This window comes from Chelonia mydas, chromosome 2, assembly GCF_015237465.2.
Source record: "Chelonia mydas isolate rCheMyd1 chromosome 2, rCheMyd1.pri.v2, whole genome shotgun sequence".
Lineage (NCBI taxonomy): Eukaryota > Metazoa > Chordata > Testudines > Cheloniidae > Chelonia > Chelonia mydas.
The window spans coordinates 140940278-140964935 of record NC_057850.1 but is presented as its reverse complement, the minus strand read 5'-3'; the positions used below and the strand labels follow the sequence as shown (position 1 = coordinate 140964935).

Here is a 24658-nt window from a genome sequence, read left to right as displayed (position 1 = left end):
GATTTGTGCTGGAAATGGCCCACCTTGATTATCATACACATTGTAAGGAGAGTGATCACTTTACATAAGCTATTACCAGCAGGAGAGTGGGGTAGGGGGAGAGAAAACCTTTTGTAGTGATAATCACCCATTTTTTCATGGTTTGTGTGTATAAAAACGTCTTCTGTACTTTCCACAGTATGCATCCGATGAAGTGAGCTGTAGCTCACGAAAGCTTATGCTCAAATAAATTGGTTAGTCTCTAAGGTGCCACAAGTACTCCTTTAGTTTTATACTTTTAGATGCTTTTTCACTTTTATTTGCTTATAACCATTTCTAGCTTTATCTCTCAGACTTGGGCTCATTTAAAATCCTATTTTCTTTTGTTAATAAACTTATTTTATTTTAATCTAAACCAACGGTGCTGTGTTCGTACTAAAGCAAATGTCAGCTCCAGTTAATGTGTCAAACTGCTGTGATTTGTCTCCTTAAAGGAGCAAGTGAACACATTATTTCTCTGAACCATCCAGGAGAGGTCTTGGACATTGCAGAGCACACAGTTTTGGGAAAATTCAGGACTGGGAGTGTGTTGGAGTCACCGTGCAAGCCATAACCAAGGCTGGTGGAAGCCAGAGTGAAGCTGTCAGCAGGCTGCTGGGGTCAGAGCTGCTGACCCAGGGCTGGCTAACACGCAGACACTGAGGGTGTGACCTGCATACTGGTTCTAAGCAGCTCAGGTTGAGCGCTACGACAGCAAATCATTGTGAGGCACCCAAGGTAACAGAGGTGACACAACGTCTCACTGTTCTGGGTTGCACCCCAGAATGTGGTAGTTTTGTAATAATGTTATCAGGAGAGACCCTTTGACTGTCATGTAAACAAGCTCAAAAGAAACAAGAAAGAGACAGCTGAAAAGGAAAATGCTCTAGCATCAACAGCTTACTAGGTTGAACCCCAGTTAATACATGTTATTTGTTTGGTCATTTAAGGGATTTTGTTTTTAAGCAAACACATAGGCATGGGTGGGTTTTAGTGAGAAAGAGAAATTATAGAGTTAAATGTAACAACAATGCCACCACAAAGCTGCAGAAGAGCACAGGCAAAGCATCAAGACAGTCCAATGCTCAGATACATCAAGTCAAAAGACAAAACAAAAACAGTGATAACAAGCAACAATGCTAACACACCTCCAGTTCTTCAGTGGTCAACACCCCACTAAGCCCTGAGAAAACCGAGTGAAAACACAAAGATTCACAAACCCAGAGCATGTGCTTTAGGGGTTGTGGATAAAAAAAAACAGGGACTGAAAGTTTACACTACAAAAATGTTTTCAGGTGAAATGTTTGGTGAAACATTCTTCAGAAACAGTGACAGATTTGTTAAAGCTCTTTGTGGATTATCATTCTTAAGAGAGAGGTGATAGATGGTTTTGTCTTGGTAGCTGCAACGCCGGACCTCCAGAGGGCAAAAGGCATACATAAGACATTAAAAATGTGAAAGTTTCTCAAGGGTTAACCTGTAGCATAAACATATGTGACTAGGCATGGGTAGCAAGATTGCACAGACAAAGGGATGTAAAAGGGGAATGTGCAGGGTTTGAGAGGGGATTATGCTAGGGGTAAGAACAGGGTTGCAAAACACTTGCTAGGGAAACAAAAAGGAGTTAACAGTTATAGGAAAAACAGATATTAGCTAGCTTCCTGCCTATAGAAAAAGCATAAGCAACATCAGAAGATTTAAGTCTAACTTTTGTACCCACAGGGTCATATTTCATAACCACCTCTGGTAGTTCCCCTGAATGATTAGCCATAGTATTATTCATATAATCCAGTAATTTGGGTATGGACAAGTGATAGCCTTGTCACAGGTTGAAACTCCATTTCTTCTCGCCAAAGGCAATTTCAGAAGGGTAGCTTCATTGATATTGTTCCAGCTGTGGGGGTACTGCATTTCTATTATCACCACCTCCTAGGCCCCTGCGAGATCCAAGGACTTAACCTGCTGTACTGCAAAGTTCAAGCTACTGTTCTGAAAACAAGAAAACAAAAAAACAAAAAAACCTCAGAGCTGGCATTGCTAAAAGTGATATAACCCCCCCTCCCCATTCATTTTTTCCTCTTTTTACAGGAATAATTGTTTTCTTTTACAGCTAAATGTCAGAGTTGAAAATGTGTTCCATACAACAAATTTATCGGGCCACTCCAACCATTTCACTGGTAGCCACTTCTGTCCTCACCCTTTCTTTCTCTGCTAGGCCTTTTTCAATCCTGTAAATCCTATCCTGTTGTGGGTTAACTTTTTAATTCTTCAGGGTAAAAAAAATCCAGTAACTGTCTTACCTCCATAATCTTTTAATTGGTATACAGTTCTCTGTCCCTTGGCTAAGGCTTCATCCACTATGAATATTTCAGTGATAAATGTTTGTTCATAGCCTTTTTTAAAAACTTTTTTTTTTTTTTTTTAAGATAGAGTGGCCTTCTCTAAAAGAGGAAACAATCTGATTTATTTTAAAACTTTCTCCATAAACCATTTTCCATACTTTCAGAGAATTTGAGGAGTTAATATCAAAAGGTCTGATACAATCAAAGTTTTCACAGAACTGTATGTAACTCTTTATAAACTCCGGTAACACATCAATGTAGTGAAAGGTACTGCTGGTTGTAATACATCTCCAAGTCTTAGACTTTAAGGTTTTGTTAAACCACTCCACCACCCCTGCCTTGATTTCATTAGTAACAAACTGGTGGACATGTTACTTTAACAATTTACTTAAAGGTTTGTTTAGAAATTCTTTCCCCCAATCGGTTTGTAATTTTCAAGGTACGCAACTGTCCCAGAAAACAGTTATAAAGACCTCGGATATTTCACAACCCATCTTGTCTTTTAGGCCCAAGCATATTTACATAGACATTCTGTCACTGTTAAGATGTACTTAAAACCACTGTTGTGTTTGGAGAGCTGCTGCATATCCACTTAAAACCACTGCCTTGCCATTATGCATCACATCTGAAGTAACAGTCTTATTTCTTTAAAAATGTATTTGTACTGGTTTGTGTAACATATAAGCATCCTGCTCTGAAACCCAAGCTCTTATCTGTCTTCTAGTCAAAGTTTTACTAGGTTTTCTGGCAGCTTGAAAAAGAAGATTCATGCCTCTGAAGCTCCCAACTTCCCTGGAGATGTAATATTTTCTTTAACAGAGCCTCCTGTGTACACATGGCTGTTGGTTGTAAAGTCTTTTACTAACACTAGTATGGAGGGGCCACAATCAAATTTAAACAAAAATCTTTTATTAATCACATGGTTTAACACATCATTTTACAGCCATTTTATGCTGTGGAAAATGGACATTGTGAACTCATACCATCCAAGGGTCCAAGCTGGCTCATTCTTCCATTTTGTTCTTATCCAGCATCTCCTCTTGATCTCTGTTAGAGGCATAAATAAAAACAGCTGATGCAAGATAATATTCCCACTGAGAGTGAATCTGTTCCAGGATGTCCTAGGGGATTCTCAATGGCATTTAGAAAGGTGATGGCAAACTGCTGACAGATTTTTCAAAAAAGAAATAGTTTTAAGTCCTATTTTAGATTTACACAACCCCAGGTCAGTTCCTACCCCATTACAACCCCCCACTCCCCTGACTTCCACTTGTATAGTCTATTTACCAGAGCAACATCTTAATTCATTTTGTCCGATGGTGACTCCAAGGAGGCTTGGTTGCCTTCCTCCACAGGTTCAGATGGTGGCCGGGCATCACGCTCATTGGTCTGACTCACAATAGCATGAGTCTCGCTGTCAGGTTCCAGTGTACCCAGCCAACAGCTAGGCCAAAGGGCTACCCATGGCCACTCCCTCCTCCTCCAAATTGTCGCTAATGTAGCACTTTGTGAGATATTTAGCACCCTTAGAGCTCAAACTAATCTCCTAGTTCTCACAGGGGTGGTAAAGGCTGCCATGTTTCCTCTCAGCATTTCCATGATTTCTGAAAACACACCCTTGAAACGAGATAGCCTGCTCCATGCAGCAAGGAACTTCCAGGGGCAGTGCTGCTGACCAGCCAGTTGTTAAACTCCAGAGAATGGAGTATCTGGCCTAGACACGTGTGCAATACTTATTCTAATTGGTACACATTTCCCTTCCAGAATATCCTATGGGGCTGGAATCTGCTTGGATTGGTATAGAGCAGTGGAAGGAGTTCTTAGAGGAGGCACAACACTTCCAGACAGGTCATCACACCCTGAAACTTGCCCTGATTAGTCACTCCTGCTTTTGGAAAGGTCTTACAGGGCTGGAACAGACACCAATTTGTAGAGGGTTGCAAGGTAGGGGAGGGAGTGGGGTTCTTAGTGGAGACATATGATTTCCTTCCAGCTACATACCAATCTCTGCCCCGGAAGTAATACCCCAAGGGAGAGGGTCTTATGAGATGAGGGGAAGTGGCAATGTTTGATTGATGGTAGATCTTTTCATTATTACTGACAAGCACTAACAGAAGAGCTCCTTCCTTTCCAGCAGGCGGGACACATCTGCATAAGCATTCAAATAAAGGAAGAAGAAGAAGAAGAAAAAAAAAAGTCTTGCAATATGTAAACTTATTATTGAGAGGCGCGTCTCCTTTATAGTTATGCCAAAGAAGCTTCCTATAACTTTGGCTTGGAAAATTGGTTTGGTGTGAAAATTACCACATTTACTCTGTAGGCAAAAAGGAGAATGTTTTCACAAAGACTGCAGAATATTTGAAAATCAGATAAAAATCAATGATTTTTGTATAAATAAAGCAATTTATAACAAATTTAAATTAAATGTTTTTATTTAAAAAGTAATCCTTTTACAGTTAAATTTGAATTTATGGCAAGCTGGTGTTAAGCCCTAACCATAGTTTTTGGAAAATGTAGGGTACAATTTCCTGGTGCAAGTGCTGGAGGAACCAACTAGGGGCAGAGCTCTTCTTGACCTGCTGCTCACAAACCTGGAAGAATTAGTAGGGGAAGCAAAAGTGGATGGGAACCTGGGAGGCAGTGACCATGAGATGGTCGAGTTCAGGATCCTGACACAGGGAAGAAAGGAGAGGAGCAGAATACGGACCCTGGACTTCAGAAAAGCAGACTTTGACTCCCTCAGGGAACTGATGGTCAGGATCCCCTGGGAAAATAACATGAGGGGGAAAGGAGTCCAGGAGAGCTGGCTGTATTTTAAAGAATCTTTATTAAGGTTACAGGGACAAACCATCCCGATGTGTAGAAAGAATAGTAAATATGGCAGGCGACCAGCTTGGCTTAACAGTGAAATCCTTGCTGATCTTGAACACAAAAAAGAAGCTTACAAGAAGTGGAAGATTGGACATATGACCAGGGAAGAGTATAAAAATATTGCTCGGGGATGCAGGAGTGAAATCAGGAAGGCCAAATCTCACCTGGAGTTGCAGCTAGCAAGAGATGTTAAGAGTAACAAGAAGGGTTTCTTCAGGTATGTTAGCAACAAGAAGAAAGTCAAGGAAAGCGTAGACCCCTTACTAAATGAGGGAGGCAACCTAGTGACAGAGGATGTGGAAAAAGCTAAAGTCCTCAATGCTTTTTTTGCCTCTGTCTTCACGAACAAGACCAGCTCCCAGACTGCTGCACTGGGCAGCACAGCATGGGGAGGAGGTGACCAGCCCTCTGTGCAGAAAGAAGTGGTTCGGGACTATTTAGAAAAGCTGGACGAGCACAAGTCCATGGGGCCGGATGCGCTGCATCCGAGTGTGCTAAAGGAGTTGGCAGATGTGATTGCAGAGCCATTGGCTATTATCTTTGAAAACTCATGGCGATCCGGGGAAGTCCCAGACAACTGGAAAAAGGCTAATGTAGTGTCAATCTTTAAAAAAGGGAAGGAGGAGGATCCTGGGAACTACAGGCCAGTCAGCCTCACCTCAGTCCCTGGAAAAATCATGGAGCAGGTCCTCAAGGAATCAATTCTGAAGCACTTAGAGGAGAGGAAAGTGATCAGGAACAGTTAGCATGGATTCACCAAGGGCAAGTCATGCCTGACTAATCTAATTGCCTTCTATGACAAGATAACTGGCTCTGTGGATGAGGGGAAAGCGGTGGACGTGTTGTTCCTTGACTTTAGCAAAGCTTTTGACACGGTCTCCCACAGCATTCTTGCCAGCAAGTTAAAGAAGTATGGGCTGGATGAATGGACTATAAGGTGGATAGAAAGCTGGCTAGATTGTCGGGCTCAGCTGGTAGTGATCAATGGCTCCATGTCTAGTTGGCAGCCAGTATCAAGTGGAGTGTCCCAAGGGTTAGTCCTGGGGCCGGTTTTGTTCATTATCTTCATAAATGATCTGGAGGATGGCATGGATTGCACCCTCAGCAAGTTTGCAGATGACACTACACTGGGAGGACTGGTAGATACGCTGGAGGGCAGGGATAGGATACAGAGGGACCTAGACAAATTGGAGGATTGGGCCAAAAGAAATCTGATGAGGTTCAACAAGGACAAGTGCAGAGTCCTGCACTTAGGACGGAAGAATCCCATGCACTGCTACAGACTAGGGACCAAGTGGCTAGGCAGCAGTTCTGCAGAAAAGGACCTAGGGGTTACACTGGACGAGAAGCTGGATATGAGTCAACAGTGTGCCCTTGCTGCCAAGAAGGCCAATGGCATTCTGGGATGTATAAGTAGGGGCATTGCCAGCAGATCGAGGGACATGATTGTTCCCCTCTATTCGACATTGGTGAGGCCTCATCTGGAGTACTGTGTCCAGTTTTGGGCCCCACACTACAAGAAGGATGTGGAAAAATTGAAAGAGTCCAGGGGAGGGCAACAAAAATGATTAGGGGACTGGAACACATGACTTATGAAGAGAGGCTGAGGGAACTGGGGATCTTTAGTCTTTGGAAGAGAAGAATGAGGGGGATTTGATAGCTGCTTTCAACTACCTGAAAGGGGGTTCCAAAGAGGATGGATCTAGACTGTTCTCAGTGGTAGCAGATGACAGAACAAGGAGTAATGGTCTCAAGTTGCAATAGGGGAGATTTAGGCTGGATATTAGGAAAAACTTTTTCACTATGAGGATGGTGAAACACTGGAATGCGTTACCTAGGGAGGTGGTGGAATCTCTTTCCCTAGAAGTTTTTACGGTCAGTCTTGAGAAAGCCCTGGCTGGGATGATTTAGTTGGGGATTGGTCCTGCTTTGAGCAGGGGGTTGGACTAGATGACCTCCTGAGGTCCCTTCCAACCCTGATATTCTATGATTCTATAGTATAATCCATTTATCATTTAAATAAATACAAAGAGAGAGAGAGAGATTGAATCAATGAGACCTCTTCACGAACTTTAAGTAATAAGTTAAAAACTGGGTTTTTATACACAGATCCAGGGGGAAAAAATAGCTAACTTAAGGTCAAGCTTTATAAATATGGTACAATTTGTCTTGTAGTGCACAAAATACATATGTCATTTTCAGTCTTTAAAATGGAGTAAATGCTAATATTTCTGTTTCAAATGTCAGTATTTTCAGCTCTGATGTGCAGAAACACTTGGTTTTATCTGTTGTATTTATCCAGTACATTTTTTGTTAGTTAAATAAAACTTTTTAATTGCTCTCTGTACACTTTAATTGAATTCCAGTTTCCATCCAAATGAAGCTTGATACAAATCACAAGTAAAAAGTTAATTATCTAGTAAATTTAACAATAAAAATGCAGAAGTTAAGAATCTGAAGAAATGTATGTTAAATGTATAGTTAATGTATCCTCCTGGTTAACAAAAGCAGTGTCAAATCTAGTATAAAAACTGCATTTAGTTTTAAATTAAATCAGCAATGAAAAATGCTTAGGAAAATAACTATAAAATACAAATGGAAAACGATTAAAATTGATTTATATCAAGATTTTCTGCTTGCTGATTTTAATTGATGATTACACCAATCTATCAGTCTATCCAGGTTGGAGGCGATTTAAAACAAAAACACACTTCTCTGTAGTTCACGCCATATTGACTTCCCAGCTTGTAACTTCAAACAAAAAACTTAAATTCAAGTTACACCTCCTGGATAAGGTAATTGTTCTGAAATTTTGATTACACTAAGTTGTGATGATATATGCATTTCAATGTACTTTAACTCATTTGTGTGGGCAGCTTAAGTGTTCATTTCCTTACATGCAAGAGTTTTTTTAAACAGGCCTGTTTTTCAAATTAAGTGTTTTGTTTTTGAAATTAAAAAGACTAGTTGCTCACCATGCTAAACAATAAAACTGGCTAAATTGTATGCTAAGCAAGAGTATTTTGAACATGGAAACAAAGCCAGAAAATTTACCCTACTGATTAACACAGCAACAGGCATCTGTAAGTGATAATGATGTTGTTGTTGTTTTTTTTGGGGGGTGGGTGGGGTGGGGGGGGGGTCTAATTTTCATTTGAAATGCACAAAGACTAGAGTTGCTGAAGCATTATTGCATTCAACTGAAGTTTACATGGAAAAGGACAGGTAGATTCAGAAAAGAATAAACTTTTACTCTTATCTGAATAAGCTCAAAAGCATTCCAAAGTTAACTAAGCACAAACAGAACATAATATTTTCAGAAAGGATTACCAAACAATGACTTGAAAAATAAAGCACCACACCCAGAGGGGTGTAATGGTAATTTCTTTTAAAAGTTGTATCTTTGTTTATTTTGGAAGCAATTACTGATGATATACAAAGAAACAGAACCTGCCGAATGCATGGAGGATTTCCACTATTTAATTGATCCTAAAAACAGAGGTGGGCAAACTACGGCCCGCGGGCCACATCCAGCACGTGGGACCCTCCTGCCCAGCCCCTTAGCTCCTGACCTGGGAGGCTCGCCCCCGCTGTTTCCCCTCCCCCGCTGTCTCCCCTCCCCCGCAGCCTCCGCTCACTGCACTGCCACTGCAATGCTGTGGGCGGCAGCGCAGCTACAGAGCCGGCCTGACCCGGTGCTCTGTGCTGTGCAGTGGCTGGCTCCAACTGGGCAATGTGGCTGCCTGTCCTGGTGCTTTGGGTAGCGCGGCTGTAGCGCCGCCAGCCACTGGTGCTCCAGACAGCGTGGTAAAGGGTCAGGAGAGGTTGGAGAGAGTGCAGGGAAGTTAGGGGGTGGTGGTCGGGGTGGAGGGTCCGTAGGCGGTCAGGGGACAGGGCGGTGGACAGGGCAGGGGTCCCGGGGGCACAGTCAGGAAGGGGGGGGGGTTGACAGGTGCGGTGGGGGGCAGTCAGGGGCAAGGGTTCCAGGGAGCGGTCAGGGGATAGGGGTGGTTGGATGGGGCAGGGGTCCCAGGGGGGACAGTCAGGAATGAGAGGCGGGGCTGGATGGGGCGGCATGGGGCAGTCAGAGGTGGGGGGTCCGGGGGCGGTCAGGGGACAGGGAGAAGGGGTGGTTGGATGGGGCAGGAGTCCTGGGGAGCTGTCAGGGGGCGAGAAGTGCGTGTGTGGGGGGGGGGGGGGGGGCGGATGGGGGCAGGGGCCGAGCCACACCTGGCTGTTTAGGGAGGCACCGCCTCCCCTAACCAGCCCTCCATACAATTTCGGAAACCCAATGTGGCCCTCATGCCCCTGTCCTAAAGGAAGGAGTGGACAAAATAAATCATGCCTTCCACAGGCCAATATCATTAATGCTTGAAAGTATAAAAGTTGTACAAGATTTTAATATTAAAGATGTCTAAAACTGTAGGCTAGCTTGTCTCCCTCAAACTGCAATATTTTATATTTTGATTAAAAAGCTTGATTATTTTATTTTTCCAATTTATTCCGTCTTAGGCAAAACAGGTTTCTTGGTAGAATTCATAGGATGAATGCTGCCTAACAGCCCTCCCTTTCTGGCAAAGCTGAAAGGCAAGTCAATAGCTATAATTCAAGATGTACTTTATTTATTTACTTTTAAATATTTTTTCAGATTTACTCTTGTAAGCCTTGGACATATGAACCAAAGTAAGCTTGGCCTTGGCAGAATAGCAACACACCAGGTATTTGCTAACCAAGTAAGCACATTTCTGAACAGCCAGGATGGTACTAGAAAACCCAGACCTCTTCAGTAACTCGGTAAGCAAATACTTAAGAGATGTTACAAGAGACACAGACCCCTGTTGTTTTGTTCAAACTAGCAGGTACAAGGTACAAAGCTGGTAACTAACAACATCTAGAGTGTAATAGGTAACTTGTTTGTTTCAATGCATAAGAGAAGTCATAGGAGGGACCACTTTGTACTGGCCTAGGGGACAGCATCATGTTATGTTGATTGAGCTGGTACCTTGTTTCAGGCATACATGTGTTAGTGTACCTGTAACCACTGAGCTGGGGTACTAGGACTTTGCTTTGTCAACAATAAACCTGGCTGAGCACTTTGCCACTGAACCGAGCCAGTGGTCTACCTTTCTGAACTGAATGAATCAGCCTGCTGAATCAGCAAGCTGTACTCCCTACTAGGTGCCAATACACAGGAACTCCTGAGACCAGCAGCACTAGCAGCAATAACACCCACACTTGTCACCCCTGTCAGTTATTTTACGAAACTCATAAGTAACCGGTAACAAATGAAAAAATAGGAAGTATCAGAAAACTTGCCTTTATGCAAAAGATGTGTATTTCAAAAACTTCATAATCAATCCCTGAATTATTCAAAGACATTAAAGAACGTGGTTCAATTTTTGGTAAAGCAGCAGTAAACAAGATGTTGGCATGAATAAACACTGATGAAAAAGGGGTTCGGGTAAAAGTAGGACAAAATGTCAGACTGAAGATTCTCATCTGAAGATAATCACAGCAACTAATTTAATAAAAAGATTATAAATGGGATATTTGGCTCCTATCACTACTTTAGGCAGTAACAAAGTGAACACTCTCAAAAGATACTACAGGTTGAACCTCTCTAGTCCAGCACCCTCGGGACCTGACCAGTGCAGAACCAGAGAATCTGCCGAACCACGGGAAGTCAATGCAGGGTGCCAGCGGATCTCCATAAGTGCAGGAAGTAGGAGTGCAGGGGGTGCTGCAGCACCTCCAGGGTTCGCGCCCAGTGTGACTCCCTGCCCGGAGGCTCCAACGCCGGCCCCACATCCTCCCCCTCCCTCCCGGAGCTTGAATGCCACGAATCAACTGTTCGTGGCACTCCAGAGGCGCTGGGAGGGAGGAAAAGGAGTTGGTAAGCACGGGGCTCAGGGGGTAATTTGGCGACGATGGATGCTCTGCACCCACTGATTTTTCCCCGTGGGTGCTCCAGCCCTGGAGCACCCACAGAGTCGGCACCCATGCCTGACCACAAACGTTGCCGGACCAGGGAGTGCCAGATGAGAGGTTCAACCTGTATTTTGGTACCAGTTCTTTCCATTATTAATCCCCAAGAAATAGGCAGAATCAACTGAATCAATGTTAAGATTCACATGAAACACACACAAATCATTACAGCTCAGAGGAAAATGAAGGCCCAGTCTTGCTAAGGCTACAGTTATACTACTTTTAAGTCTATTACATTTTTTGAAAATTACATTGAAAAGATGACTACGGGTGTGAAGTCAACCACTCAAAAAAACTTAGGAAATGCCAGAAGATTTCCTGTGCCATCCCTCTTCTGCATATGCATCATGATTCATCTTTTAATTACAATATTTCTACAGGACCCGTGCCTCATTCAGTGTACAGGATGGATGTAGGCCAGTGAATAAATAGCTATTCAATATTTTATTCTCACTGTTCAACGTGCAGCCTTATTTACCACAAAGCATCCAAACCCTGCACCAAATAAAAATTATTAATTTGCTTATAGGCTTTTCTCTAGTGCTGTCAACATCTGAATGCTTCACAAATATTAATTTATCTTAATAACCACACCTGTGAATTGGTATAGTTATCCCAAGCTGTAAAATGGGGAACTGATACACAGAGACTTAGGTCAAAATTATCAAATTCACTTTTTTTGGGTGCCCAGTTTGGGATGCCTTGGGCTGTTCAAAGAATAACTTACACTGAGTTCAGTTAGAATGCTCAGCACTTTTCAAATCATGCCTTACGTATCTCAAACTGGACACCCAGAAAGTGAGGAATGCATAGAAGCTACTGTGAAGATTTGTGACTTTCCCACTATTACATGAGGACTCTTGGCAAAGGCAGGGATTGAATCCTAGTCTCCCAGGGGCACACTTGACTGCCTTAATTACAAGAAGAAAAGGAGTACTTGTGGCACCTTAGAGACTAACAAATTTATTTGAGCATATAGCTTTCGTGAGCTACAGGAAGATCTTTTCACTCCCTGCCTCTTTCAACTACACAGCTTCCAATTCATTTACTACATTCTTGATTCATTCCTTTCCACCATCCAAACTGTGCACCAAATGAGGCCTGATCCCATGGAAAAATCACTATGTAATCATGATGACTACCATAATGCAGACATTATGGGTTTCACAGCTATTTGTTGTTAGCAGAAAAGTGTGGGACTCAAAGAATACTGGACTCTATTCCAGGTCCTGGAGGGCAGTGTGTTACAAACCATTTCTGGTCCTCCTCCCTCACATGTCTACCTCGTCCACTCATGACCTCCCCACAGGCTATCCTCTTCTGTTCTTATCCCTTCTGCTCCTGTTCTACTCATGTGTGCAAATGGCAGTTTTCTGAGGCTTATAATTTGGCAGAATATGGATGGATTTTCATAGGGACAGGAAAAGGCATTTCTGACCACAAGATAACCTACCTAGGAGTAGGACCCTATTATACTAGGCACTATACAAATATCAGAAAGATGGTCTCTGCCCCAAAGATATTATCCAAATCCCTGCTCAAGCATAAATTAAATTTTTTTTGTTTAAAAAACATTGGCAAAGACAGCTTAATCTTAAACTTAATCTTCTCTGTCCTACTTATCAGAAATTAACTGAACATTCAAAATAAAATGTAGCCTGAGGCATGGAAAATTTCAGCACAATTGGTTAAAGTTATAAGCAATTGAAAACACCAGGGTCTTATAATGGAAAGTGTTAGATAACTAAGTATAGGCAGCACTGCCAGCTCCACCTAGAATTAGATTGCTGGATAGAATCAAATGGTTATCAAGTGAAAAATGGTGACCATGGCAATCACCTATTGTTGTGATGGGTATGATTATGCAATCTAATAAATCAAAAATATTCATAGGAAATCACTGGATTTCCAGTGTGCTGAAATTATGGAAATGCATGAAATAAATTAGTACTTGTGAGGGATATTTTTTAAAACAGTGACCACCTCATTACTCAATTTTAACAAATGATCAGTTGAAAGATGGGTATATACATGCTAAATATGAAAGAGTGAGCTAACATCCTTCACACAATTACAAGAAAAATGAAACTTAAGCAATCTCATTTTCTTATTTTTGCAATTAATATTGTTTATAAAAATCATAATAACTGGAAGCAATACCTTGACTTTAGTAAAGCTTTTGATACAGTCTCCCACAGTATTCTGGCCTGCAAGTTAAAGTATGGATTGGATGAATAGACTATAAGGTGGATAGAAAGCTGGCTAGATTGTCAAGCTCAACGGGTAGGGATCAATGGCTCGATGTCTAGTTGGCAGCCGGTATCAAGCAGAGTGCCCCAGGGGTCAGTCCTGGGGCCAGTTTTGTTCAACATCTTTATTAATGATCTGGATGATGGAATTAATTGCACCCTCAGCAAATTCGCAGATGACACTAAACTGGGGGGAGAGGTAGATACGATGGAGGGTAGCGATAGGGTCCACAGTGATCTAGACAAATTGGAAGATTGGGCCAAAAGAAATCTGAGGCGGTTCAACATGGACAAGTGCAGAGTCTTGCACTTAGGATGGAAGAATCCCATGCAGCGCTACAGACTGGGGACAGACTGGCTAAGCAGCAGCTATGCAGAAGAGGACTTGGGGATTACAGTGGATGAGAAATAGAATATGAGTCAACAGTATGCCCTTGTTGCCAAGAAGGCTAATGGCATATTCGGCTTCATTTGTAGGAGCATTGCCAGCAAATCGAGGGAAGTGATTATTCTCCTCTATTCGGCACTGGTGAGGCCACATCTGGAGTACTGCATGCAGTATTGGGCCTCCCACTACAGAAGGGATATGGGCAAATTGGAGAGAGTTCAGCAGAGGGCAACAAAAATGATTATGGGGCTGGGGCACATGACTTACGCAAACAGGCTGAGGGAACTGGGGTTATTTAGTCTGCAGAAGGGGGGGGGGGGGGCAGAAGAGGGATTTGATAGCAGCCTTCAATTACCTGAAGCAGGGTTCCAAAGAGGACAGATCTAGGCTGTTCTCAGTGGTGGCTGATGACAGAACAAGGAGCAATGGTCTCCAGTTGCAGTGGGGGAGGTCTAGGTTGGATATTAGGAAAAGCTATTTCACGAGAAGGTTGGTGAAGCACTGAAATGGGTTACCAAGGGAGGTGGTGGAATCTCCATTCTTAGAGGCTTTTAAGGCCCGACTTGACAAAGCCCTGGCTAGGACGATTTAGTTAGGGTTGGTCCTGTTTTGAGCAAGGGTTTGGACTAGATGACCTCCTGAGGTCTCTTCCAACCCCAGTCTTTTAGGATTCTATATATAGAACTAGATTTTGGCCCCAATAGGGATCATCATGAGTAAGTAACAGTCAGAGCATTGGTTAGCTAGAGATACACCATAATCACATTTTTCTCTTACAGGGCATTTTTAAACCATGCGAGGCAAGAATGAGGAAAAAAATTAAACAAGTTTTTCCAGAGGACTGGGAGAACATACTGCTTGCTTCTATGAACAAACAAAAAACAAACAACAACAAGTGTCCCTTGGAGGCCAGTGGAAGATTTTGTTTATACTCTATATTTATATTCTTTACCACAGAGTTTTATAAACCAAAATAGATGCAAAATTCAAGAGGTAATGCCATAGAGTTGGATTCATTCCATCTTTGACAACAATTTCAAACTGAAAGATTTCTGTTCTGCTTTAAAAACTGGATTCAGGTATAATTTCAAAATAACGACATTCCCTAAATTTCTATTATTAGTTTTATGTACATGTGTAAGTTGACTGAAATTAAACAAAGTAGATAGGTTTAAAATTTGTGACTATAAGGTAGTCTCTAACTATAGTGAGAAAGCAAATACTCTTAAGTTATATTTATTTTTAGCCAGATCACCTTTCTTGGTTTATCCTTCCTCAAATGATTCTATTATCAATCTGAAACAAATAAGTTCCCCGTTCTGAATTCTTTCCTAATCACCCACAATACTGAGTATGTATACTTATTGCAATCTGAAATTTATACTGCCTTAACTTACTGTCTTCCTACCCTCTCTTTTGTTAAGGAAACACTGCTGTTTCTAGTTTTATTAAATATAAACAGGAGCTAGAACAGTTGCTGTAAAGCTCATAGCATATACAGAATACATGCAGGTGCTGCATATGCAAGTGTGGCCTTCATGAGTTATATAAGTCACTTGAAACAAATGCAAACATAACATCTCTTTGTATTCTCTATTTATGCTGCTGGTAAGAGAGCTGCTTTACAGTAACAAGTGAGATCAAATAATTCAGCAAGATTTTAAACAAACTGAAATTAAATCTCAATATACAGACCAACGTCAATGAAATGTTAAGTATTAGAACAAGAGGCATATCTGCTACTATTTGGACGCCTCCCTAACACAGTAAAAGTAGGGACGTTTTCAGCCTTTTCCACTGTGAAGCTAGCCTTTCACTATGTGCAGTATAGCACTGCATGGTGATCCTGTTAAACTAATCTTTCCTGCAAGGAGCATCTACAATAAACAGTAGCTGCGACTTGTGCTAATTTGTACAAGCTCTCTCTATTATATTATTGAAAAATATATTGGGATGGTGACACGTTCCCCTCTGGTGTTATCTGGACTGGTGATCTCCTAGGCCTCTCCAATCCTTGACTCTGGGAGCCAGCCTTACTCTGCTCTGCTGTGAGAGCCCCCACTCCTGGGCTGTTCATGCACAGCCAATGGCATGTAAGCTACTTGCAAGCAAATGACACTAACCAATATCTCCGGTCCCAGACACAACCCTAGGAACCTCTGTCTTGCAGTATCCAGTTATGCCCGCCGGATGTTGCAAGCTTATATAAATTCATCAATTTAACAAAGAAATTGATATGTACCAGGTCTGTTATCCCAAGGGGTGCCTGTAACACACTTTGAACCAAATGCACTGCTTCAGGTAGAACAAAAACAAACAAAGTTTATTAACTATAAAGATAGATTTTAAGTGATTATAAGTCAAAGCATAACAAGTTAGAGTGGTTACCAAAATAAAATAAAATATAAGCATGCAGTCTAAACTCTCAACCTTATTAGACTGGGCAGCAACTAGATTAAGCAGTTTTTCCTCACCCCACTGGATATTGCAATCCTCAATATACAGGTTTGTCCTTTAAGCCTGGGCCAATCTTCTGTGTTGGAGTCTTGTCATCTTCTTCTCAGTGTCTTGGTTGCTTGCCGCATAGGTGGGGGCAGAAGGGCCCAGAATATGTCAACTCTGCCTGTTTTATACTCTCAGTCCATATGCTTATAGAACATGAGTCCAGGCATGTCTGTGGGGCATTGCGGAGTCTCCAAGCAAGGTTGAGCAATTCCCCTGGTGGGGCCTCATGCAGGTGAGTCATTGCATTGTAGCTCCCTTGCTGGACAATGGCTGTTGATGGGTTATTTGACACCCTGTCTGGGCATTGGTTACTTTCCTTGTTGTTGCCTCTGGGAGCGAATATCTGGCTGATTCCACAACTTACAGCATGCTTTAGTGACCACCATACAACACAATTCTCATAACTTCATATGCATTAATGATATACATATATATGGATAGAGAAATGACTTTCAGCAGATCATAACCTTTCCCCTGATACATATAAAGCATGCCTCGTAAGGTAAGATCACAATTATATGAAAATGAAGAATATGGAGAATATACAATATGTTCCCCCAAGGTACAGACTGTCACAGATGGTATGGAACAGAAACATACTAGAAGAACTAGCTACAAAATTCATTTCAAAGTGTTTATTATATATTTTGCCCAAAGAAAATGCAATACACTTAATAAAAGATTTGTTTCTGCATCAAATGCTGAACAAAATGCAAGCACGGCTGGGAGGCCATCCTTGAAAATGTTCAATTTTTCCATCCTCAGCCACCTGTCCTTCCATTCACAGGACTGAAGGGGACTTTTTGGTTGTGGTTGACAAAGTTACATGGATGTACAGCACCTGACAATGGATTTCCATTTCAGCAGAAATTTAGCAAAAAGAAAAAAGTCCTGTCCAATCATGCTTTTATAAACTATCAGGAAAGAGCTAGTCAATAGTAGTCAATTCTCATTCCCGCCCTTCCCCCCAAAACCACCACATGAGATAGGCTACAGCCTATTTTAATAATCAAGTATAACTAGCTTCCAAAAGAAGTGTATTTATCCAGTCTGGCACTTGATCATAATTCTTTTCCATACTAGAAATGTACTTTGTGGGAAATGACGTACAATAGCCTGCAAGTCTCACACATGCCTCAAACAACTTTTGTGGAAAGAACACAGTAGTACAGGAAGTTTCAAATGCAATCTTTAGATGCATAAAAGTCTGTAGGAAAACATTATGGCTTCCAAAACAAAACAAAACCACCCAAAAACAGTGCGTGGTAATCAGGCTCCCTCACAGCCCATAACCACATACATGAACACACCTAGTAGGAAGACTGAAGAACTTCTTCTGTCCAGTGAGTTCAACATTTTCACAAAAGATTATCAGTTCCATGAAAATATTAGGCATCTTAGAACATACCAAAGGCAGTCTTAAGGAGGAGGTTCTTCTCCTCGAATAGCTTTGTACTTGGCCATGTCCTCTGGGAAGACTTTAGTCAGCTCTTGAATCAATAAGCTTTTAAATTTCTAGAATGAAAAAAGATTTTAGAATATAAAAAAATTGGCCACATATTGGAGCAAGTCAAACAGAATAAGTTATTCACTGAAATATTTGCAAATAATAGTCAACCAGGTCTACCATTCCTTGACCTCACTGAATGGTATTCAAGTCAGAAAAAACAAGTCCTACAAGACCCTTATTCATAGTAACTCCCTGAAATCTATTTTATATTTTCTATAAACTAAACTAGCAATCAAACTCTTTCAAGAAAGGTAAGGAAACTAGACTCTTGATAAGCTCTGGCGCAGTGGTGTCCAATTTGTGGCCCTCAAGTCTATCATTTTAAAGAAGAAAACTGGCACTTACTTAATTGAAAGTGTGCTGAACCATGTCCTGAAGTTTGTAAACTAAGAAGCCTGAATCAGCCCCCTTTCCACCATTTCCCCCAGTGCTTCCTAGCTCTTCTCTTGAAGCCTCAAGAGCAACTCTGATGCGAGCCAAGTTCCTCTGAGCAACTGCTGTCCCTTCCCTGATGCAACAGCTCAGCAACTCATCCGCTTGGTGCACCACAGGAGAAGGAGAGAATAGTTCTGACTTCCCTGCCAGGCTGTGGGAGCTTCAGGGAGAAAACAACAGAAGTTTGATTGATACTGCTTGAGACCAGGGAAGCACCTAGCAAAGCATAGTGGATTTCCTTCCCTCACACAATCACAGGACAAGGGTAGGAAGTCTCTAGTAAGGGAGGGAAAGATGCTGAGAACCAACCAATTATGGCTTCCTGAATCTTTACCCCAACCCTGAAACCAGATTAGAGCAACCTAGGAGCTTCTCTAATTTGTACTATGGTGTCCAATAACTGGATATAGCCAGCATACAGCATGCTCCAGTCACACCCTCTCCATCAGAAATACAACTTGTATAGTTAAACATAAAACTATTATGCTAGATCACAATAGGTCCACCAAGCCTGACATTCTACCCAAAAAGAGCATCTTACACTCAGCACTTCAGAAGGAATAAAAAGAATAATGCACTTAGCCAAGTATGTAAGGCTACATCACAAGGATGAACACAGACCACTGAAACCTGGAGATCAATTTACGTCTTGTAGCACGCATACTGCTGTCCTCTGTGCGTATTTAAATCTAGCTATTCTTCAGCTGCAGATTTTTTCTGAATCTTGCTAAACTGTCTCAATATCTTTCAGTAATGAATTCCTAAGGCTGATTAAACATTATGTAACAGGATGCCCACGATCTTATTGAAAAGAAATTACTAATTCAGGCAAACACATTTTAACTAACATCAACTTGAACTTCCATTTAATATCACCTGCCACTGTGTGCCTCATCTCATACTGAAGATGATAAAATTCACAAAAGATGTATTTTACTGTTAGGTACAACAGTTTCTTGTTATACATCTATAACTATTATCCACACATCAGTGTTCCAAAGGCAATGAGGCCAAACAAGATTTGGAAAACATAACAATGCTTTTATTTAAGGGGAATAAGTGCAGACTGCTGTTACTACTAAAAGTTAATTAAGTGTCCTCCACTCATGGGTTTAAGAGTGGGTTTGGTTTTTTTTTTAAACTCTGATTTAATCCCTTTAGCATCACACAAGGGGAAAATACTGTTATGGGTTGGGTTAAACCTTGTTGAAACTGGTGTGGTTAAACTGCCCTTCACCCACGAAAAGTAGGAAAATATTCAAACTCTTATGAAACCAGAAAGGTGGAACAATAGCAGCCTCCAGCCAAAACACGGACACATGCAAGGCACATGTGGATGGAGAGGCTTCATTGAATATTGCTTTAGCAGCGGTGTATGAGACAGGGAAGCAGCAAGAATACAAAACAAAAATCAGTGAAAGAGCAGAAAGTCAAGGACAAAGGCTTGCCTGGGAGCATGATAAAAGCCTAGAGATATTTTTATGCTGAGTGCTGGTTGAAAGAGGCTTGGAACTGTGAGCAAAGAAACTCTCTCCTGTTTTACGCCTGCTATGTTCAGGGAAACATGACTCTCTGAATTTTTTGTAAATAAGCAGGAATGCATTGAAGATACCAAGCTCAATCAACAGTTTCTTCTCCTGACCAATACAACCCACAGAACCCTGAATTTTGGGGAACGGTTTAGGTCACACAAGGGTAACTATCAAATAACAGAAAGCATCTTACTTTATTAGAAAGAGATAATTAGAAAGTATCCTCCATGTTTTTCTATTCTTAGAACTGTTTTATGGTGAATTTGCACACCATAGCCACGCTTAGGAAATTATACATTCAGTACCTATGGAATAGCAGTTGTAACAAAACCAACTAGCTCTTACACAGCACACTTTCCATCATTAGATATCAAAGCGAGGTGGCAGCTCTATGAACAGACTGTATAAAGAAGATTAGATTAGATGTGTGTTATGGCTATAGAAATGAAAGTTTGATTTTGTATTTAACCTTACCTTAGAATTAGAGACCATAACTACAAGACAAGCGGCAACATTATCAGTTAAGACAAATAGATTGGAAATAAGCCGCAGTGCAACCCACTTAATGAAGAAAATCTGATAATCATTCCAAAAAGACGACAAGGCTTACAAATACTTAAATATGGTTCCTATCCTTATTATAAAGAACACAATTATATTTTTAATACATCATAGAATCATAGAATATCAAGGTTGGAAGGGACCTCAGGAGGTCATCTAGTCCAACCCCCTGCTCAAAGCAGGACCAATCCCCAATTTTTGCCCCAGATCCCTAAACAGCCCCCTCAAGGATTGAACTCACAACTCTGGGTTTAGCAGGCCAATGCTCAAACCACTGAGCTATCCCTCCCCCCAAATTATACTCATTATACATTATACTCATCTTACCTTCATAGTGTCAATTTTGCCTTTTACTTGTTCATTTTTAGCCAACGCCCTTTCCAAACACTCTTTAGTGTAAAGCTGGGGATTACGGCCTTGATCTATGTATCTGGAAATATGAAAGATACCATGTAAGTGTATCATGTAGGTTAAGATATTCCTTATCTTCACTAAATACAGCAATGAGAAGCTCAATTACACTGAGTAAAAGAAAAGGATATACAAGTATGCTTTGTGTTCCTCCATCTGAAGCATGCATTCTAATATGTGGATTAGGCCAGCACCTCCCAAACTGTGATCCAAGGAGCACCTGCCAGTGATCTGAAAACATCTGGTGCTGGTTTTCAATGGCCGGCTGCTTCTAAGTGTCCAGACTTTTCCTTGTGAAGAGCCTAGAGGATTGTAGAATGTGCTGGGAATCAGCACCATGTGACTAGCTAACTCTCTCCAGACCACCAGTAAGTACATAAAAGCTGGAGAAGAAACAGGAGTCACCATCAGCAAATGGACCAGCAATGAGAGCAAAGCAAAGTGATGTGACAACTGTAGCAAAGTGGTATACAGGGAGAAAGGAATAAAGCAGCTAGAACATCAAGGGAAAAACTGAGTAGACAGACGTGGGGAGATGAAAAAAACCAAATATTCAAATTATCTTCTTTTAAAAAGCTCACACATTTACTTTATTAGAAAGTGCTAAAAAGGCATTAGTATTTCCCCAATTTTACTATGTCACAGAAACAATTACTATAGTTGCCACAAGGATGTTATGTGATTGAAAATAAATTGAAAGATATTGTCTCAAACTATTAAAATATAGACTGAACTATAAGAAAGTTTTGAAACCACCTGGTTTAGCCATCTACAAGTAGCAATACTATACACATTTCTCAGCTTGTCACATTTGAGGTAATTTAGAATTCATGAAATTGAATGACTAACGTGCTAACTCACTGAGCAGTATAAGTTGATTCACATAGCTCTGCCATTAAACTTTGGCCCAAAACTAGATCAGTAAGAATATAACAGGTGAATGCAAAATTAACAACTGCCTGCCAATTATGTAAATATATGCAGTGATTATGGCGTACAAAAATAGGGGCTCTGATAAAAACCAAACTAGTTTTCACTTGTAATCTAAAGCAAGATTTGAATTCTGAATAAAGAACCAGAGTGAGATGGAAAGCTATACACAGTACCAAGTAACTGAATTAGATAAGCTCTTTCCCAGCCTTGAGTTATGCAATTTATGCAAACATTAATGACAAAATAAACAGACGTGAAAATAGATGGATAATTCATCATTTGTCTTACTCTTTTTCCTTCAGATTCTTTAGGAATATTTCTAAAGTCAAATTAAACAAAACATAAAAACTGCAGTGGAAATGTCTAACACTACAAGATTAACTGTCTCTTCAATTTGATGATGTGTGGAGGTTGCTCCCTAGATGTAAAGTTACTTACTCAAAAACCTCTAAAGGTACGCTTATATCGTGAAGTTGCTGTCGGCACTTGTCAATATCTTGCAAGCCGGTAACCATAAAATTCCTGGGAAGAGAAAAATCATGTGGCTATAAAACCAGACCCAAATTAGTTACAAACACCCTTCTCTATTTTCTCAGCTTCAAAGTATAACTGATCCCACTGCTATTGGGTTGCTGCCTACAAGAGGCTGCAAGAATAAACAAGGGAATGAAAAGGTTCTCTGGAGGTTCTCATGGCACCTTTTCCATGTACAGCCCTGGATTCCTAATGCACTTCTAAAGCTAGGTCTTTGGTACACAGCACACCATCCTGAGTATATGAGTCCCTTCTAAACAGGTAAATTAAAATAATTAATCCTCACAGGACACTCACAAAATAGAATATTATTGTTGCAATCACATGTCCCAGATTTGACCCTACTACAAACAGGTTTGGAAATCAGTATATTTTCCCGTCAGGCTGCACACTTGGCACCACTGCATCCTGTTGAATCATGCTAATAGACCATGCTTCAAAATTTAGTTTACAGTTTATTTAAACCTAAGTATTGCTCTTCACACACCAATGCAACTGCACGTCAGAGACCTGCTCCCTGCTGATCACCACGCCACGTGACAGGCGTTACTTGACATGTGGACACTGGTCCATCACCGACAGACCCGTCCTGACTATTCCTAGGCGAGACAGCGCCTGCAGGCGAGGCGGCACCACAGGCCTCCCCACCCACAAGTGGTTACAGGCCGGCGCTCCTCCGGGGAGTGTCCCCACGCCCGCTTCCCATAAGGCCCCACGGCGCCTGCAAGGGGCCGGCGCTGCTGCGTAGCGCTCGGCCGCCGGGGAGACCCCCAGCAGCCCAGCGCAGGGGCCACTGAGCCGGGGGCGGGCGCGGCGGGGGTCTCACAGCTTCTGGTTGAGCCCGGCCTGGCTGCTGGGCTGGAAGTCGCTGACGATGATGCCGAGCTGCCGGATGTTCTCCACGAACTTCTCCAGCTGCTCCTCCAGCGAGTCGAACTTCTCCGCCATCGCCCTGCGCCGCCGCCACTTCCGGGTCAGCTGACACTTCCGGTCGCGCGCCCGAGAGCGTCAGGGGGCGGGGCGAAGCCGGGGTTCCCGCGCTGCGCCCCAACGGCGGGCCAGGCCCGGCCTTAGGGGAAAGCGCCCCAGGGAGGGTGGCAGCTGCCCGGCCCCGCGGGCTCCTGCTCTGCCCTGGAACAACCCAAGGCGAGCTCCGTGGGAGTCTCCGGGCGTGGGCGCAGCTACGTTCCGGTCAATCTGCCCAGGCCATTAGGGGCCGCGGAGAAGCCACCTGACTGAGGGGCGTGGTGCCCTGGTTGCCATGCAGAGGTTGTTGCTGTGGGCGTGCGGACTTGGTCTGTGTCAAGACTAATAGGCCTCCCGCAGCTGTCCGGTAGCACCCTGTGCCCTTGCAGTGCTGTCAGTTCCTAGCGCCAGTGCTCAGGAGTCACAGAGAGAGAAAGAACGTTAAGATGGGCCAGATTGGGTCCGACCAAAGGTCCATCTAGCCCGGTGTCCTGTTTTCCAACAGTGGCCAATGCCAGGTTCCCCAGAAGGAATGAACAAAACCTGTAATCTTCAAGTGATCCATCCCCAATTCCCAGCTTCTGGCAAACATAGGCTAGAGACACCATCCCTGCCCATCCTGGCTAATAGCCGTTGATGGATCTATAGCCCCATGAACTTATCTAGTTCTTTTTTATCTTATAACCATGTTATAGTCTTGGCCTTCACAACATCCTCTGGCAAGGAGTTCCATAGGTTGATTGTGCATTGTGTGAAAAAATACTTCCTTTCATTTGTTTTAAATCTGCTGCCTATTAATTTAATTTGGTGACCCCTAGTTTTTGTGTTATAAGAAGGAGTAAGTAACACTTCCTTTTTTACTTTCTCCACAACAGTCATGATTTTGTAGACCACAAGTATATCCCCCCTCCCTTAGCCATCTCTTTTCTAAGCTGAAAAGTCCCAGCCTTATTAATCTCTCCTGATAAGGAAGCCATTTAATACCACTAATCATTTTTGTTACCCTTTTCTGAACCTTTTCCACTATATCTTTTTGTGAGATGGGGCGACCACATCTGCACATAGTATTCAAGATGTGGGCGTACCATGGATTTATACAGAGGCAGTATGATATGTTCTGTCTTATTATCTATCCCTGTCTTAATGATGCCCAACATTCTGTTTGCTTTTTTTGACTGCTGCTGCACATTGAAAAAAAATTTTGCTAGCTGTCCTTCAAATTCTTTTTTGGCCTTCCTAATTATATTTTTACACTTCAGTTGCCAGAGTTCATGCTTCTTTCTATTTTCCTCACTAAGATTTACTTCCACTTTTTAAAGGATGCCTTTTTGCCTCCCACTGTTTCTTTTACTTTGTTGTTGCCATAAATATAAAGGGAAGGGTAAACACCTTTAAAATCCTCCTAGGCAGAGGAAAAA

The 24658-nt window shown here is 42.0% G+C and overlaps 1 protein-coding gene across 2 annotated transcripts; it reads right to left on the bottom strand.

Annotated features, from left to right (window-relative positions):
• Positions 1–778: 778 nt before the first annotated feature.
• MED10 (mediator complex subunit 10) lies at positions 779–23321 on the bottom strand. Of its 2 annotated transcripts, XR_006288779.1 has the most exons (6): positions 23101–23258; positions 22179–22262; positions 20724–20826; positions 17767–17873; positions 3344–3407; positions 779–2007 (listed from the first exon to the last, which is right to left on the bottom strand). XR_006288779.1 is itself a non-coding variant. In XM_037893364.2 (4 exons), the coding sequence occupies exons 1-4, from the start codon at positions 23220–23222 to the stop codon at positions 17778–17780; spliced, it is 405 nt and encodes a 134-aa protein (XP_037749292.1). In that variant the 5' UTR covers positions 23223–23321; the 3' UTR covers positions 16979–17777. The 2 variants fall into 2 exon arrangements, 1 of the variants encoding a protein (XP_037749292.1); XM_037893364.2 differs by lacking the exons at positions 779–2007; positions 3344–3407 and having other exon boundaries at positions 16979–17873; positions 23101–23321.
• Between the last annotated feature and the right edge of the window lie 1337 nt (positions 23322–24658).

Excerpts from the sequence above, each read along its gene's own strand:
- MED10 (XM_037893364.2), bottom strand. The coding sequence starts at position 23,222 with ATGGCGGAGAAGTTCGACTCGCTGGAGGAGCAGCTGGAGAAGTTCGTG. Across the intron at positions 20,827-22,178 it reads GTACCTTTAGAGGTTTTTGA|ATACATAGATCAAGGCCGTA; the intron begins GTAAGTAACTTT and ends TCATATTTCCAG. Across the intron at positions 17,874-20,723 it reads GCAAAATTGACACTATGAAG|AAATTTAAAAGCTTATTGAT; the intron begins GTAAGATGAGTA and ends TTTTCATTCTAG.